This window comes from Sander vitreus, chromosome 5 (assembly GCF_031162955.1).
Source record: "Sander vitreus isolate 19-12246 chromosome 5, sanVit1, whole genome shotgun sequence".
In the NCBI taxonomy this organism is placed as follows: Eukaryota; Metazoa; Chordata; class Actinopteri; order Perciformes; family Percidae; genus Sander; species Sander vitreus.
Genome location: NC_135859.1, coordinates 4,413,690 through 4,431,263, shown reverse-complemented (window position 1 = coordinate 4,431,263; position 17,574 = coordinate 4,413,690). Strand labels below are relative to the sequence as shown.

At 42.1% G+C, this 17,574-nt stretch overlaps 3 protein-coding genes across 3 annotated transcripts; 1 reads left to right on the top strand and 2 right to left on the bottom strand.

The window, feature by feature from the left end:
• Positions 1-2,316: 2,316 nt before the first annotated feature.
• On the top strand, positions 2,317-11,272 carry slc7a4 (solute carrier family 7 member 4). The gene is made up of 5 exons (XM_078250128.1): positions 2,317-2,451; positions 4,051-5,114; positions 5,806-6,512; positions 6,783-6,891; positions 9,501-11,272. The coding sequence occupies exons 2-5, from the start codon at positions 4,133-4,135 to the stop codon at positions 9,716-9,718; spliced, it is 2,016 nt and encodes a 671-aa protein (XP_078106254.1). The 5' UTR covers positions 2,317-2,451; positions 4,051-4,132; the 3' UTR covers positions 9,719-11,272.
• Positions 11,273-12,656: 1,384 nt separating this feature from the next.
• LOC144517521 (coiled-coil domain-containing protein 157-like) lies at positions 12,657-16,991 on the bottom strand (the record flags this gene model as incomplete). The annotated part of the gene is made up of 9 exons (XM_078249606.1): positions 12,657-14,340; positions 14,475-14,566; positions 14,705-14,844; positions 15,083-15,251; positions 15,331-15,507; positions 15,604-15,773; positions 15,874-15,951; positions 16,033-16,723; positions 16,836-16,991. Coding segments are annotated over 9 exons (1,911 nt in total), but the record flags the coding sequence as incomplete, so codon positions are not given.
• On the bottom strand, positions 16,954-17,341 carry LOC144517899 (coiled-coil domain-containing protein 157-like). The gene has a single exon (XM_078250140.1). It carries the CDS (start codon positions 17,329-17,331, stop codon positions 17,080-17,082), a length of 252 nt encoding a protein of 83 aa, XP_078106266.1. The 5' UTR covers positions 17,332-17,341; the 3' UTR covers positions 16,954-17,079.
• Between the last annotated feature and the right edge of the window lie 233 nt (positions 17,342-17,574).

Here is a 17,574-nt window from a genome sequence, read left to right as displayed (position 1 = left end):
TGCAACTGGAAATACACGTTTACTTTAAAGTGTGTTTCCTTACTTAAATGGGGTGATAGAATGACTATATAGGGTATTTCACACTGTTCCTTAAGGTCTCCTAGTAGGGTATGTAACATTGGTTGGGCTGAAAATTGCCCAAGTGCTATTCTGTGGGCCCTGTGAATATGGCTCTATTTGGAACAAGAGCTTTTCTTCCAAATATGGTATGCTCATGAATATTTAGATGAGCTGTGCGCTGATTGGTGAGCGAACCACATACACTGGAGACGAGACAGCAGGTCTCATATTGCAGACACTGCAACGTTATACGTTGTTTGTCTGCTATTTCATTATTAAATTCACTTCTGAAACTTTTTTATGCGAGAAATCAACTGTATAAAGCTCAAATATGGACCGTTTTACGAAAATTGATGGCTAATTGCAAATTTGGTAAGACGTGTCGGACTGGGCTCCATACCCAGTGAGAGTCACCGTTTCTGGGTTACTGGACTACCGGGGCTCAGGGCTCTGCGGAGCTGGCCGGCTGCCGGCATAACTATAGTATATTTACACTTTGAATTTCGTCACGGCATGTATATCACAGCTACCCTAAGGTCTTCCAAAGCTTAGCTAACACTTTTGTCCGATTTCAATTTAATGCATTTTTGTGAATTTCAGAGTTCTCGTTAGGAGGCAAGCTAGCGCTCATTGATAGCGCTCCATCCAGCACACTCGCCGACAAGAGGCGTTTATTTCCCCGATCGTTTGTTTAAATAACTCAACAAACATATGCATTATAAGATTAACTGGAACCTGTAGTAAGAGATTGCAGGCGTAACAAGCTCGCTGACCGCGCTCTCACTCACACCCACCGGCCATTTAGCAGGAAGAGGGGAAGGAGGACAGCGAGCTGCAGGCCTCTGTCAGGGCAGCGGCGATTGGTAGTCCGGTAACCCAGAAACGGTGACCAACGCACAGTCGGACAAAATTTGCAATTAACCATCAATTTTCGTAAAACGGCCTATATTTGACCTCTACGTAGTTGATTTCTCACATAAAAAAGTCTCAGAAGTGAATTTAGTGATAAAATAGCAGATGAACAATGTAAACAATTTCTGAGATCTGCGCGACCTATTCAGAAGACGTGTAGCCTATGTAAATGTTGGGGCGTGACAAAGGTAGAGACTAGAGCCAAATAAGGAGGAGCCACCGAGTTGACGTGAGATTTGCAGAGGAAAGAGGTGCCAATGGGATTTTGAGGTTCTATGTATGTCCTATTTACCCACCAAACTGTCGTTATTCAACTATGACAAGGTAAAATCAGTTTTGCGTTCTACCATCCCTTTAAGCTGTTAACATTCCTTACATCTTCATATGATTCTCAAACATGTTTAAATTTATATTGCATATAGGCAGGGTGCGGGGCCCCCCTGTGGGATAGCCGGCTCCGGATAACCTTAAGCTGTAATGTAAGGGCCATACAACTCTACAATGCTTCACAAAAGGGAAGAGGAAAGAGAGACTTCTCTGCATAGTCTGTCTGCCTCTCCTCCCTCTCCTCCACTTCCACTACCTCCTATAATAACAGTTATGTACTGACTGTCCACTGGCCCACTGTGTTTTCTGTTTACTGCTTACACTGTTTACTGGCTATATTTGCCCATATGCACAACCCCTCCCTCCTTCCCTCCCCCCCTCCTTCCCCCAGCCTGGACTGAGGTCTAACTTAATACTTGAACAATGGCTGTAACGCTATTACTTCAAACCTCTAATATTGACTGTTGATTTGTGTCTATCCTACTGTCTACTGTATTCCCTTATAATGCCCATATTTAATGCTTATGCCCATATTTAATGCTGTCTTTTTTTAAGTTTATCCTTGCACTGCTATAGTTTTTATATTACTATGTTTACATTATTCTCATATTGTCCATATTTAATGCTGGTCTCTACTGCACTATTGGACCTATTTGCACTACCGCCATGACACACACTCTCATACTGAATCACAGGGTCAGTCCCTGCCCTGTCACTGCAAGGGTCTCATGCTTATACATCCCTCAGTACATTCATGTGGATTTTTTATTTTATTTTATTTAGTATGTTTTATATATTATATTTTATTGTCCATAGTATTCATGTGGATTTGCTTTTTTATCATCCTGTTTGTGATGTATGTGAATGTTGTGTGTGATGTCTTTAAGCTACTGGCACCTTGAATTTCCCCTTGGGGATCAATAAAGTATCTATCCATCTATCTATCGATCTATCCATCCAATGTGGGTGGGGCGCAGTGGGGAAGCCCTTTCCACGGGATAAAGGTGACTGTGCCTTTAAGAGCAGTCCGGGCAGTGCGTGGTGTTTATTCCTCGGCGCACCTTCTGCTCCTTCCGGCTCCATCACCAGACGATGCGCCCCGGGAACTTCTCGCAGCACCGAACCTTTAACAGACTCTGAACAACAACAACGGTAAAGCGATGCTTGTATTTCTTACGTTATTACTGAGGTTTCTCTTTTTTGTGGTTACAAACGGTAACGTTATGCCGTTAAATACTATAGGCTACTATACACCTGCTTACATTAGAATGGTCGCTCTGCATGTCCAGTAACGTAACATTCAGGAAAGAGGCAATCTAATGCATAAAACGATCCTCTTTGCGTCAGTTTCCATTTTGTTTTAAATTATTAATGTGGCCTTAAAACGACGCCAACTCCAGTCGTCGGCTATATTCCTTTCACTGTATGAAATGCCTGGTTACTGAAAACGAATAAACGAATCGTGTGTAGTTTATGATGGCTGGATTTTTATTTCTAGAGGGGGATAATGCGTTACGTAATAAGAACGGATGCGTCCTGTTGTCACCATTTGGCAAGGCAGGAATCGGATGGTGCACCGCCCAGACTAGGAGGATGACGATTACTGATGAAAAGCCTTAACACAATTTTGGCAGTCAAACAAACTAACAAAAATACATATGTACATATCCCATCCTTACTGCAGGCCTATTTAAAGCTTTTATTTTACACATCAGCGCACCGGATGCCTTTTTAGATGACGTGTACTGTCCTCGTACTGAGTGACCAGTGCCACACATGGTGCCTCATTGCCAAATCTACATAAAATAGATGAATTTGAAGTGATTAAAAGCCAGATAGACATGTTAAAAAAAATGCTGAGTTCATTTCTGTATTTCTTTTTTTCTTTTCTTATTTGATTTGATTTACTGGAAGTAAATATGCTCTTACAACTACAAGCAAAACATTTGTGTCTACTGCGAACAAATTCTAAGAGATCCCGTTCAACCAACTTATTATTTTTTATTATAATGACATACCACCACATTAACAGAAACAAATGTTTATTTCTTGGTGCTTTATGAATTAAACAGAAGCCTATGTCCAGCTCAAATATGAACATGAAGTCAATTAACGGAGGATTCCTTTCCTTGGCAACTGTCATGGTTTTCTCAAAATGATGTACAGATGTTTAGGCATTCATTATCAAATTACTTGAACACGTGCACTAGAGATGTTCCAGGCTCCGATACTGCCTAAAACGCTGGTATCGGGAAGTACTGGAGTTTATGCACCGATCCGATACCACGTAATAAAGCCCTAAAGAAAATCTACATTAATGTAGTTTATGTTCTTTTTCCGTTATAACTGACTGTCAAACTGGAGAATAAAAGAAAGTTCTGGGGCATTCATTTTGTGTGTTTGTTCATGTTTCACAAAGAGTTTAACCTGAGTCAGACCGACAACACAGATAGAAATCATATCACATCCATACAGGGATAGTAGTACACAGTTGTTAAAACATAATAAAATATATGACACACTGGTATCGGGTGATACGCAAGTTCAGGTATTGGCATCGGTATCAGGAAGCAAAAAATGGTATCGGGCCATCTCTAACGTGCACACAGCTGCAGTAAATGTAGCATGCCCCACCTTAATGTGGGCTGAGCCCTGAATGTTTACGGTGTCTGGAAAATACAGTGTGGAGAGTTGAACTCGTTGGACCACATAAAGCTGCTGTTTTTCCTAATGCATACATTTGTCTTGCAGGTCATCTTCATAGACAGGTAATGGATCCTGTGTGACTGTTTCAACCCCATCCTGCCCAGCTGGCCTTTCTAACTCTGTAGCTATGGCAACTTGTCCGAGAGGCTGCACCCCAGCGGTGCACCTTTGTCAGAGACTGAACCGACTCAAGACACTGGAAGATGACATGATGGCCACGTCGCTGAAACGCTGCCTCTCCACGCTGGACCTGACTCTGTTGGGAGTCGGTGGCATGGTGGGCTCTGGGCTTTATGTCCTGACAGGAACAGTGGCTAAAGACATGGTTGGTCCCGCTGTCATCATATCCTTCATTTTTGCAGGAATTGCTTCTCTACTGGCTGCCTTTTGTTATGCAGAGTTTGGAGCACGCATTCCCAAAACGGGATCTGCCTATATGTTTACCTATGTCTCTGTGGGAGAGATCTGGGCCTTTCTGATTGGTTGGAATGTGATTCTGGAGAACATGATTGGTGGTGCTGCTGTGGCACGTGCCTGGAGTGGCTACCTGGACTCCATTTTTAACCACGCCATCCAGAACTTCACAGAGACACACATTATGCAGTGGAATGTGCCCTTCCTTGCCCATTACCCTGACCTCCTCGCAGCAGGGATTCTAATAGTTGCCTCGTTCTTCATTTCCTTTGGAGTTCAAGTGTCCTCTTACCTCAACCATATCTTCTCCGTTATTAGCATGGGTGTCATCCTTTTCATCCTGGTGTTTGGCTTTATACTGGCTGAACCAGCCAACTGGAGCCAGAAAGAAGGAGGTTTTGCACCTTTCGGGCTATCTGGAATACTAGCGGGCTCGGCCACGTGCTTCTACGCATTTGTGGGCTTCGATGTAATTGCATCCTCAAGCGAGGAGGCAAAGAACCCACAGAAAGCTGTTCCCATTGCCACTGCGATCTCCCTTGGACTGGCCGCGACAGCTTACATCCTGGTCTCCACGGTGCTCACACTAATGGTACCCTGGCATTCACTGGACCCAAACTCAGCTCTGGCAGATGCTTTCTTCCGCCGGGGTTACAGTTGGGCTGGAGTTATTGTGGCAATAGGTTCCATCTGTGGTGAGTGTCAATCTTTAATTGAGAAGTACAGGTTAGATGGTTGTTAGACGAAGTATAATAACATAAATATGGCAGTGCATATATTCTGACTAATTGGGGCTGCACGATATGAGTAAAATACGCAGGCCGAGACGGTTCAACACAAACGCAAAAGCTACAACACGAATACATAAGCGACAACGGAAGTGAGTGTGTTGTTGACAAATGGAGCTGGCGGATTTTGATTTTGCGTTTGTATTGAACTGTCTCGGCCACCGTAGTAAAATATGCAATAACGTTGTTGAATATCGCGATAACAGTATTACTTGCGATAAATAATAAAAATATTAAAGTGTAGTCAGTTCTGCATTTCTGCTGCTTTCAGTATTCTGCGTGAATACAACAAATGACTTGTTGAATTTGAAACAAATGAAACGTAATCATCTCCAAACAAATTGAATTGAAACATGAAATCAAATATAAAAGGCACAACTAAAAAAAGAATGACAGTTAGATTTTAATGTGCAGATTTCTACTGATATTTTCTTTCAACGTACACAAAAGAAATCTGTGAGTGTATTTCGTGATATTTTGCAGCCTTTTGCGATGTGTTTATGCGGCAGTTGATATTGCGATGACGATAAAAAAACAATTTATTGTGTAGCCCGATGACTTATGTTCTGACAATGACTCTCTGTTCCCTCTTTTTTAGCCATGAACACCGTACTGCTCTGTAATCTCTTCTCCCTCCCTCGGATTGTGTACGCCATGGCAGAGGATGGGTTGTTCTTTCAAATTTTCGCACGGGTCAATCCCGTCACCAAAGTCCCTGTCAATGCTATATTGGTGTTTGGGGTCCTCATGGCCACCATGGCTCTCATCTTTGACCTGGAGGCCTTGGTTCAGTTCCTGTCCATCGGCACCCTCCTGGCGTACAGCTTCGTGGCAGCGAGTGTTATTGTGCTGCGCTTCCAACCTGACAAAACCAGCTCCAAGGGAACCGCTTCCACATCTCCCAACCCTAATGCTGAGCCTTCCTCTGCCCCCTCAGAGTCTCAGATCATAACCGAGGACAGCGGGGAGCTGAAGCAGTATGAATCCTTCTCTGACAAACTCCAATTGGTCGAGAGACAGGTGTCGCGAGAGCGGCGTGGGGTGGGGCAGCTGAGGGCCTACTGGGAACCGTACCTGGGCAAGCTGCTGGGGGACTGTGAGCCGGGCGAGGTGGTGGCCTTCTGCGTGCTGTCTCTGATAGTGAGCTCAGTCTCCCTCTGTGTCGTGCTAGAGTTTGGAACCAAACAGCTGCAGCTGCCGATCTGGAGCTTCTCAATTCTGCTCGTGATTTTTAGCTCAGCACTTGTTCTCAGCCTGGCGCTCATATGGATTCACGAGCCGCGAACCGACAGTAAAACATTCCAGGTGAGCTCCTTTATGATTTTACAACTATGGCACAACTCTAATGTGTAATATGGTGATTTTATACTGCTATCTTTTACTTAGTTTGGTCCTTAAATAAACGTATGTTTGCTCCACGTGAGCCTTTTCACTGTCCTTGCAGGTACATACGTTCAAATTATACTCACCAGTTAGTCCAAATAAATAGATACATTTATTTGAGGCCAACAATTGTTGTAATGACAACTACATTAACTATGATTGGAGTATGACTGATGTTTTATTCCTGTACAGGTACCTTTGGTTCCATTGACTCCAGCTGCCAGTATCCTCATTAATGTATTCCTCATGATGAAGCTCAGCCATCTAACCTGGATCCGATTCTCCGTATGGATCGCCGTAGGTAAGAAGGCACCAGAACTCAGGCTGAAAACCTAGTGGCTGAAGAAAATCTTAGAAAACAAATCCATTTTCCTTAAATGGTGACTAAAAGGATTTATTATAAGCACTTGGTATACAACTTCCTCCCTACACAAACACTGCCTTGCATTTTGTTTAGGTCATGCTGGTTACTAGGCAGACTAAGTCACAGTGCACATATGAGCTGAAATAAATGCTATTTCAGTAAGTAGATTTTAATGTACATTAAGTGTTACATCACCAGTTAAAACAAACATTTTCTGCACTCTAAAAGCAGTTACACACCGGGCTGATAATCGGCCGTCAGACAGTCTGGCGAGGTCAGTGACTCGAGTCTGTTCGTTGTGTTCCGTGCCGTCGTCCGTTGGAGGAGCCGTCGGCCTTCATCTTCGCCGACCTGACATGCTCAGTCGGAGACAGGGCAGTCGGGACTCACCCGGAAATGGCAAGCGGGATGTGCGTGACTAAGCCTCTCAAAATCTGATGAAAATCTTTTAAACTGACCTTTGTCGATCTGAAATGAAGACAGATTCAGCAACTGCACGGCCTATTTCTCGCTTAAAATGTTTTCAGAAACACGTTTCCGTGAACTATTTTAGTACAATATGAGATCGTATTCTGAATGAGTCGCCAGTAATCCAAAATCCGGAAGCAGCAGCCAGAACAATGTGACGCGTTCGTCCAATCAACTGCCGGTTTTCATTTTTTGGGCAACAATACAGATTAGCGCCGCCTGCTGTTATGGAGACGTATTACGTCTCGTCGCTTTGGTGTGTTCCGAGGCACTTTTTTGACCAACTCGGGGAGACTGATCAGTCCAACTGCCTTTTCTGCCAATGGTCGGCCGTCTGGTCGGTGTGTAACTACTTTAAGAGAATAGAGAAAGTTTTTCCTTTTGTCAGCAACCCTCTGAGGAGGTAGATGAAGGTCAGATAGCCTTAATGCCCTGTCAGTATGAGGGGATCACTGGGGAAACATGATTTGCTGCATTAGCTTAAGGCTTCTCTGGACCAGTAAAACATTTAAAGACTACTGTCACACTGCAGCAAGTTAACAAGATGCACACGCATGGAATATTACACTTGACAGGGTCTAAGGCTAGGCTCTCCCGCTCTCAGAACACATTTCCCTAGAGAAAATAACGGCCACTTACCTGCCTTAATGGCCACTGAAGAAAAGAGAAAAAAGCGTGGGATTTCTTTATTCGACTCAAAGTTCAGTTGGAGCTTTAGCCAAGTAATCAATATTACACCAAGGAGCAAATACAAATTGAAGAAAAAAATACTGGATTTAATTGACATAATAAATGGCAAGCTTGTGACAAATTGAGAGCAGACTGAAATATCTCAACAACTGCTGCACGACAACAACAATTTGATGGATTGCCATGACATTTAGTACTCCCATTCATGTCCCACTCAGGATGAACTGTATTAACATTGGTTATGGTCTTACTTGTTTATCCAGCACCATCATCAGGTCAAAATTTACATTCCCATATGCCTCAATTGTATTTTGTGTTTACTGCTGATTAGTAAATGTTAGCATGCTAAACTATTATTGTGAACATGGTCAAAGATAATACCGGCTTAAAGGGGCTGTGCTCGATACTCAGAACATTCATATATCAGCAAACACATATTTGCTAAGTAAAGATATAGTGGAGTAATGGCGTCCTGAGCAGAGAATGAAGTCACAGTCCTCTGTGTGTGTTGTAATCTAATCTTCTCTGTTATTTGTTTTAATAGCCAGTCCAGCCGCTTGTGAATGTCAGTACAGGTAGGCCGTGAAAACGTAGGTATTTCACATATTGGGGAATGGTCTGTGAGAGCCGTGTAGAGGCAATCTCAGCCCGCTAATTTTTTTCAGTATTTAGAGTACAGCCCCTTTTATCATCAGCCTGTTAGCATTGCTATTGTGAGCATGTTAGCGTGCTGACTCAAGCATGTATCTTACGCACTGCTAAGCCACCAGCATGGCTGTAGACCCTAACCCTGATTTTTTGGGGATTTGGATTTGGGCTACGTTTTGTTCCGTCCTCCGCCACGTGCAATACCACACCGGGAGCGGCTCGGAAGCGGAGCATCTTGCCTGCCTGACTCGCAGATTATATTGTCTCTACAAGTACTTTACAGAACAATCACATGTTTGTTAAGCTAGTATCTGCCTTCCACTCCATGCCTTCTCTTTTCTGGCGTTGTCTTTATAGAAAAGATTTGTGATGTCTATTATGTTTTTCCACCTCCAAGATGAATCTTTCGTCACCTGTGGGGTTGTAGATTAAAGTAGTAGTAAATTGACTGGATGCTCTCGCTGTTTCACTTCCTGGCCGGCTGTCCGAACGGCGTAAAAATAGACCTGGCGCGTATCTGTAGCAGAGCAAAGCGGAGAGCCGCCTCACGTACGCTTCTGGGACGCGCCGTGGCGCGGCTGGTGGAATATCAAGCATTGACTTGAATGGCTGTGATTGTTCGATTTCTCCCATAGAGAATCAAATATGAAAGCCATCCAACGTTTACAAACCAAACTTTATATCCCACATGGAGACACTTTTCTCACTACCCAAGTGTTTCGTGCTGTCCCTTTTTCCAGGTCTCTTTGTGTACTTTGGCTATGGGATCTGGCACAGTAAGGAGGGCATGCGGGAGCTACAGCCCAAAGACATGGCCGCCCGGTACGTGGTGCTACCCAGCGGCAGCCTGGTAGAGACAGTGCAGTCTGTCCAGCCCGATGGACAAGTGGACACCTCTGCGCCGCACATCACCCCCTCCACTGCCTCCACAGCAGAGGAGTACGCAGGAAAGAGATGATGTGTGACCAAACATAGTCATTACTACTGCCTGGTATTGTCCGTTGTCTCCCACTCATACCCTCTACTATTACTGGTGTTCTCTCTGTAGCTCACTCCCTTTTAGCGTGTGACTGGCCTGCCACAGTCTGTACTCGTTGCTCTGCAAATGTAAGCACACCACAGTGTGGGATGTACTCTCTCTGTCTCATTGTGAAGCATATTTGTATATCTTGTAATACTCGAATGTACAGTAGAGAGCTTTATTACTGTCCTGTAAACTCCTAGCATCAAAGTTGTGTCATATCCTTTTAAGACCAGCTTTTCTCTTGCAACCAGTTTGTCAGAATCCATGTGGTTATAGGTTATATATATATATACACACATATATGTGGTGCTTTTTTTTGTGACAAACTTTTAGTTAATTATACTCAGTGGATGATTTTTTTTAAATGCTAACACGGATCCGAAGTTGGAAAATCAACATTAACCAAAACAGCCATTTCTGAAGACATCATTATACAAAGCAGCATTCATACGTTGCATGTTTTCTTTTTAGCTAAGCAGAGGAATGCACAGACCTATGTGAGTTTACATTTTTTGCCTTTTTCTCACATTCTTCTCCCCAAAGCCTCAGGAGAAACTACAGGCTCTAATCATTAGTCCATCTCCTACTTTCCTAGACTGCCCTAAATTAATATAGGGGTTTCTAGCAAATTATTTAATCCCATATTCTAAGATATGTATTTATTTTTCTATGATTACTATTGATATTTTGCTTTTATACGAATGTCATTAGCTTATATTTCTGAGTTTCCTGTTTGTTTGTTTTTGTCAAAGTATTTGTGTTATATATGTTTAGCATGTACCTCTATTAGTCTCCATCAGTAATTTGTGTTCACCTTTTAACACTCCAGTGCTTCACTTAATCTCCTAAATCTCACCCTGTGACCCTGTTCATTTTTGTGTCACTGATCTTGCTCTTGTGCATTCTTTTCTCACACACATTTAGACAGCAGCTCTCTCTCCATCTCTCCCCGTTGGTATGAGAGTAGAAATCAAAGCACATAGATTATTGAGCTTATATTTTAATTGTGGTTTCCCGGGATAACCTGAGACATAATTAGATTATTGGGTCTATAAGGCGAGCACAAACCTACTGAATGGGACACACAGGGTAGAATATTGTGCGGACAGGCAGACTTTGGTTGTTATGTTAAACCTGGGATGGGCTTTATCTCTCTGAGGCCTCCGTAATCCCAGCAGATTTGCTTTAGTCTCTGTCGCCAGTCTGCAGTTTGACCTAGATTAGAGAAAGGCACACATGTGAGAACACTCATATTATACAGATAACATTCCCACAGCCTACACTTGTAAACAACCATGTCAATACGTGAGGCTTTATTTGAATACATAGGTAAGGTTTTTATTCATATCAGTTTGTGATTGCATGTGAAACCGATGGCCTTAAACGTGTTGTGATCAATACAGACTGATATCCAAAGTTAAAGTAATCAGTCTTAGTGACTTAGTTGTTACATTTATTTGTGTGTTTAATAAAAACTCTTACACAGGACTTCATACTTTATAATTATTAAACCAAAACACCAAATGGAAGAGAATGTACAGCAGGAGGCATTTTGGCACAATTTCAGAGATTTTTGTACAACTTTGCACTCTTAAAAACTATTGTCTGGTCATTTTCACAGTTGTGCTTTGGATGTCGGGGCCAGTTATAGATAATGATACCGTGGTGCTTTTTTAAGATGAGCGTTTTCTCACCTCTTTCTCTTGTCTTTTTTGTTGTTGTTGTTATAATTATGTTAGTTATAAATTATCCAATTTCGTTTCTTACTTCTGAATAGTATTGTACTCTGTACTCGCACATTACATTCTCAAATCGTTTTGTTATAGTGTACGTCTGTATCAAATGCAAAAGACTGTGTTAAAGTGAAAAAAATAAATGTTTTGAAGCAGCATTTACAAAAAATCTAAATTGTGGAATAATCTGACTGCAGAATCACCTCGGGGGATTATTAGGAATCACATCCTACAAACTGTAGAATACATAAGAAAATAATTTCAGAAAGTCTCATCCTCACATAATGTATAACACACATATCTAAATCTTCACATAGGGGGAAAAAAGAAGACACAAATATGAATTCAACTTGGAACCTGGACATAAAGATAATGAATGTTCAAATTTAGTATATCATTATTATCATAATACAAACAGTACGTTTTTACTTAAAAAACATATATCAAACATATCAAAGTACATTATTATGAAGTACATTTAAACATATCTCCACTTCTTCTAACCCTTTATAAAAATGTTTTTAAAAACTGTGATGGAGTTGCAGTATCTCATATCTGGTAAGATGTTCTAAAGTTTAGCTCCCACAGAGAGAATACCTGGGGATTTTGACTATGTCTCATATTATATCTACACTAGTCTCTCTGGTACACCCAACCACACGGAAATAGTCTGATGCCTGGCCATTTAGGCATTTATACACATGAATGCTGAACCCAAATTAGCAATGTGGACGCTTTTGCATGATTTAAAATGTTCTATACTTGAATTGTTTCTTTTATTGTTATCAAAAAATGTAGCATATGCTCTTATTATATTATTATGTGCCTCTTGCTGCTTAGAAAGACCACGGTAATAGTATTGCATGCATAATCAATTCTTGATAAGAGACAGCGAATATTACATTTTCCTGCAACAATACGCTCCTCATCAAGAAACTGGAACATTTTAGAATAGAAACACGACTCTCCCATATTCATTGTTTCTTACATAAATATAAAGAGTGTACACTACCAGTCAAAAGTTTGGGGTCACTTAGAAATGTCCATTCCACTCCATTATAGACAGAATACCAGCTGAGATCAGTTACATTGTTTTTTTAACCAGGGCAGCAGTTTTCAGATTACATTATGTCCTTACATAATTGCAAAAGGGTTCTCCAATGTTTTCTCAGTTAGCCTTTTAAAATGATATCAGATTAGTAAACAGAATGTGCCTTTGGAACATTGGATGAATGGTTGCTGATAATGGGCAAAATTGCATTAAAGATCAGCCACTTCTTTCTATAACAGTCGAGAACCCTTTTGCAATTATGTAAGCACATAATGTAATCTGAAAACTGCTGCCCTGGTTAAAAAAAAAACAATGCAACTGATCTCAGCTGGTATTCTGTAACTTTTGACTGGTAGTGTATATCTGCTGCTCTTGATTAACTTGAACAAATGCCATAGTTTTAGATTATTATCACGCAGCAAAGGGTTGCAGGTCAGACTCGAACCTCGGTCGCTGCAAGAGACTCAGCCTACATGGGGCACACGCTCTTACTGGGTGAGCTAGAGGTCACCCCCAATATGCCATAGTTAATACAAATGAATTGCTTTGTCAACCCTGACTGCATGCTTGATGAAACAGCTGTGTAGTTAACCCAATTTAAGGATTAACCCTCGGGTCATGAGCTGTCTTGTGTGAATGAAGTGTGAATGGGAATGAAATGATAGATCAGGTGTTCATTCAGGTAGCATTAGTGAGAGATCAGCGTGTTCGTATGAGTAGTAATGTTAATCAGGTGTTTGCAGTCAGTTACTAATACTTATTCATTTTCACTGATGAACAAACACAAGATGTGTTGGACTTGAACAGCTTTGACACAAGCTAAGTCTCTATGGCTCCTTATAAGACTCGGATTACACACAACCGAGCTCACGGCATCTCAAATGACCACTGCAAAGCAAACCTCATGGCGTGTGGCGCAAACTAAAAGGCGACAAGCAAGAAGCGTTAACTCACATCGATCTACAGTAGGTGTGGTCTTGATCTCGGCGCACTAATGAGGACTAACTGACTAGACCGTCTCAGAGGGAATGAAATAAAGCGCTGTAGTGACTCAGCAGAGTGTGAATCCTGCAAGCACTTGCGTTTCCATGGAAACACCCAAAAGCTATCAACACTTCTTCGTGTCATTGTTTGTGCGACAGGGTTGTACTGTATTAACTCAGAGCCATGTTCCTCATCTGCTGTGAACGCTCAGCATATCAGATATCCAGAACCCTAATATGCAATAACATACCCTGTTTAAAAAGCAGCAAAATAACATCCTCATTTAAGTTATACCACAGTAAGTTTATCATATATAAATTCAACTTAGCATAATGAGAAATGTAGCGGTAACAGTGGCAAGCCACTGTCACAAGTGTACACAATGAGAATGTAAAATTACAAAAGCGTTAGTGTGGTATAATGTGCAACGAGACATCATGACATAGAGAATGTGCCTTATTATGAGCCATGTTGTCATCCTTATACAACGCTGTGTTCTTTCTCTCTCCAACTGCAAGTTCTGTCTAAATGCATTTACACATTCAGGGTTTCATTTGTTTCTTCTGGAGTGAGAGAGGAGAGAGCCACTGTGTGCTTTTGTCTGGCTTTTAGCGGCGGTGGAGCCCATGTCGAGGTGGAGGGTTTGAAGGTGAAGTTGCAGGGACGAGAGGGAGGCGGGGGCAGTGGACACACGATCCTCTGAGCTGGCTGACTCCAGACCACTTTCCCCTTGTCTTGCTTCCCTCCCTCTGTTACCGTATCCCAGCCCTGTTGCACTGCTGCTCTGCCTGTGGTACAAAAAAAGAAATCCCAGGAACACAGCGTGATGATTATTCAATTATGGCAAAAAATGTATGCACAATGATACCTGTGTTCAAAAGTAACTAATTAGTTCATTCGTTTTTTAACAAATCTAACTTACAATGGACTATTTTGCATTTGTGTCAAGTGATTTGGTTGCTTCTCTACTGGTGTGCTGTGCAGAGGGAGGCTCCATGTCTGCTGAGGTGAGGCCTGTTGATAGAAAATACATATTAGTATCATTTTCAACATCCACAAAACCAACATGGAGCAGCTGAATGTACTTTATTTACAGGTCTACTTATGTGTAATGCATATCAATTTGCATATATATTTGCATGCCCGTCTTACCCTGGTGGCATTATTTTGTGCTCTTTCCCTCAGTTTCACAAGGCTGCTGTACAGGGTCGTGTTTTCCTGCTCCAGAATGTTTATACGAATGCTATTTGCCTGCAATTGTTGCTCCATATCCAGAAGCACATTTCCTGTACCTTAAAAATATGCAATGAACAATGAACATGTAAACACAACATGACTACGTTACTCAAAAATAGAAGGAGTTGGAAAATAAAAATGACTTGATACAAGATTGTCACATTATTTTCCTAAGTAATGCATGTGGGCATGTGTATATTCCAAAAAAAAAAAATAGTAGCTAGCTGGTGCTATAGAGGAGAGCAAACATTCATGCATCATATTTTTACAGACAAATATTAAATAATTGCCTACTCTGTGGTTGGGCCTGAGTTAGAGGGCTGAGCTCTGGGAAAGCCACCAGTAGCCTCTCCCTCTCCCTTAAAGCTTGCGTGTGTTCCTTCAGCTCAGCCACACTGTTCTTTAGCTCGCCTACGTGTGTTTCCAGGGTCTGCTTCTCTTTTTGGAGCTCCAAACACAGGTCCTGTTGGAAAGAAGCATCACAGCATGAGGTTTATTATTATAAAATGCTGGTAATTGGTTACTAAAGGACTCCAATATACCTGCTGCTGAGCCAGCTGAGCCTGCACTTGCTCCTTCTCCTCTGACATCTGTTGCAGGTGATTCTGGGCGTCGATCTGTCTCTCCTCCCTGTCTCCCAACTGCCTCTGCAGCTCTTCGCACTCTTCGTCAAGAGTGTCAACTCTCTCTAACAAAGACTTCTGCTTGGCCTGCATTGACTGGATGCACAGACAGCTTGCGTAAATCTATGTGAACACTGTTCTGGTCTCCAGCTAAAAACAACAAATAACACCAGTGTTGGTCCTGACACTGACCTCTTGCTGACGACACGCGCTGTGGTACTTGGCATTCTCTTTGTCAAGACGGAGTTGAGTTTCAGAGATTTGACTCTCTAACTGCTGGACCCTTTGCTGTAGTTTACAACAGGCCTCTTCCTCCATGTGCAAGGTCCTCACTTTTTCCTGCAGCACATTATTTTCACGCTCTACCACATAGTAAAACCATCCATCATACAGCATATCAGGTTATTTTTAATCTATGTGTTTTTCATACAATTCTGCAAAATGTAAATAAGATGCCCTTACCAAGTGCTTGTAATGCATCTTGCTGTACTGTAACTTTCTCTTTCAGTCTGGAATTAGTCTCCTCCAAGCACAACGTTTCTGTTTCAAAAATATTAAAGATATATTAGTTTATGTGATCTCAATAAGTTCCCCTCGTTTTTATTTGTGACTTTTCTGCACCTCTCTTGAGTTGTTGTTGCTCCTCTTGTAGCCTTTGCTCTGTTTCTTTCACAGATCTCTGTGCTTTCCTCAGCGAAAACTCCAGCTGGACTATGTTTGCTTGGTGTTTTTCCAACTCTTGCTTGAACTCTTTCTGTGTTCTTTCCAGCTGAGACCTGAATCTCTCCCGCTCTGCTTCTGCTGACACTAGTCGGTCTTTAAGAGGCTGCACAGTACCCCGCACGTCTTGAAGATGCTTTGCCAGCCGGCGCATGTCTTTGAGCTGCTCATTGGCCCACTGGGCGACATCGCCTGCTGTCATATGTCCCAGCTCCAGGGTGTCTTCCACAGCAACTAAGAGTGGCTGCAGAGATGAGGGCAGGCTCTCACTCTGAAGAAGTTCTACCAAAGCGTGTCCTGTTTTTCTCAAAGTGGATTGAACTTGGTGGCATGCATTGCAGGGTACAAGGGATGATTTAATAGTCTGGCAGCCTACATTGTGGCTGTCAACTTTGGAATAGCATGGGGTGTTGTGGGTAGCACTGGAGGGTACATGTGTCTGTGGCAAAAACTTTAAGGAGCTTGTTGAAGACCAGGCAGATAAGCAATGTCTGCTTGTGCTCATTTGGGGGGAGACTGATGACACTGTCTCTGTCACATCACAGTCAGATGTCTTTGCTTTTGTCTGTTTCTTGATGTCTTTGTATGTCCCCTAAAAAAAAGAAAGAAAAGCATCAAAAGTAATAAGGCTTATCAGTTCGCTGTTAAATGTTGGCATTCTTTAAACATTTTTATCTCCACTTAAATAAAAAAAATGGGCCTACCTTTAGGTTGGCAAATTGAACTAAATTACTCCAGTAGTTTCTGACTACAAGACCAACTGACAGGCATCCTTTCTGCTGGCTTTGTTCTCTCCTGTGGCTGTACCTAATTTGCTCAACATAAGCATTAAAGCTTTGTAGAAGAAGCAGTAATCTTGTTCAGCGAGAGGAGAGAGAAAAGACAAGTCCTATTTTTGAGTCCTGAAGAAATATTTGTTGAAATGTGATATTACGTTATGGCTATGTATTACCTGTCAATCACCAGCTCCAATAACACAATGTGGGAGTGCTGATTGAATGCATCCTCCCCATCCACAAAGTCATATTGCTCCAGTAGAGCTACCATGTCCAGATTACATGAAAGTTTATCGGGGAACTTCCAGGAGGAAAAACGGACCGGTCCGGTTCTGGAAAAGACGTCCAGAATCGCACCTTGAAGGTCGACGACGTCTTTTCGGAGGCTTTCGATACAGTCCTGACGACCCAAGAACTGACTCATGTCTGACAAACTAGCTTATATTTATGTCTGCCTGAATTAGCACCGAGAGCGAGTAGGTGTAGCTAGTTAGCTTGTTGGCATTACATCTCCTTGGCAACCTGCAAAAAAAGTACTGCAAGTTCCATAATGCTTTGCGGCTTGTGTCCGGAAGTGATACGTCTCCTATTGGGTCAACGACAACGATAGCGCGACGCAGTAAGTGTTCATCTACAGCAAACACGAAGCAGACTTTTAGCTGTTATA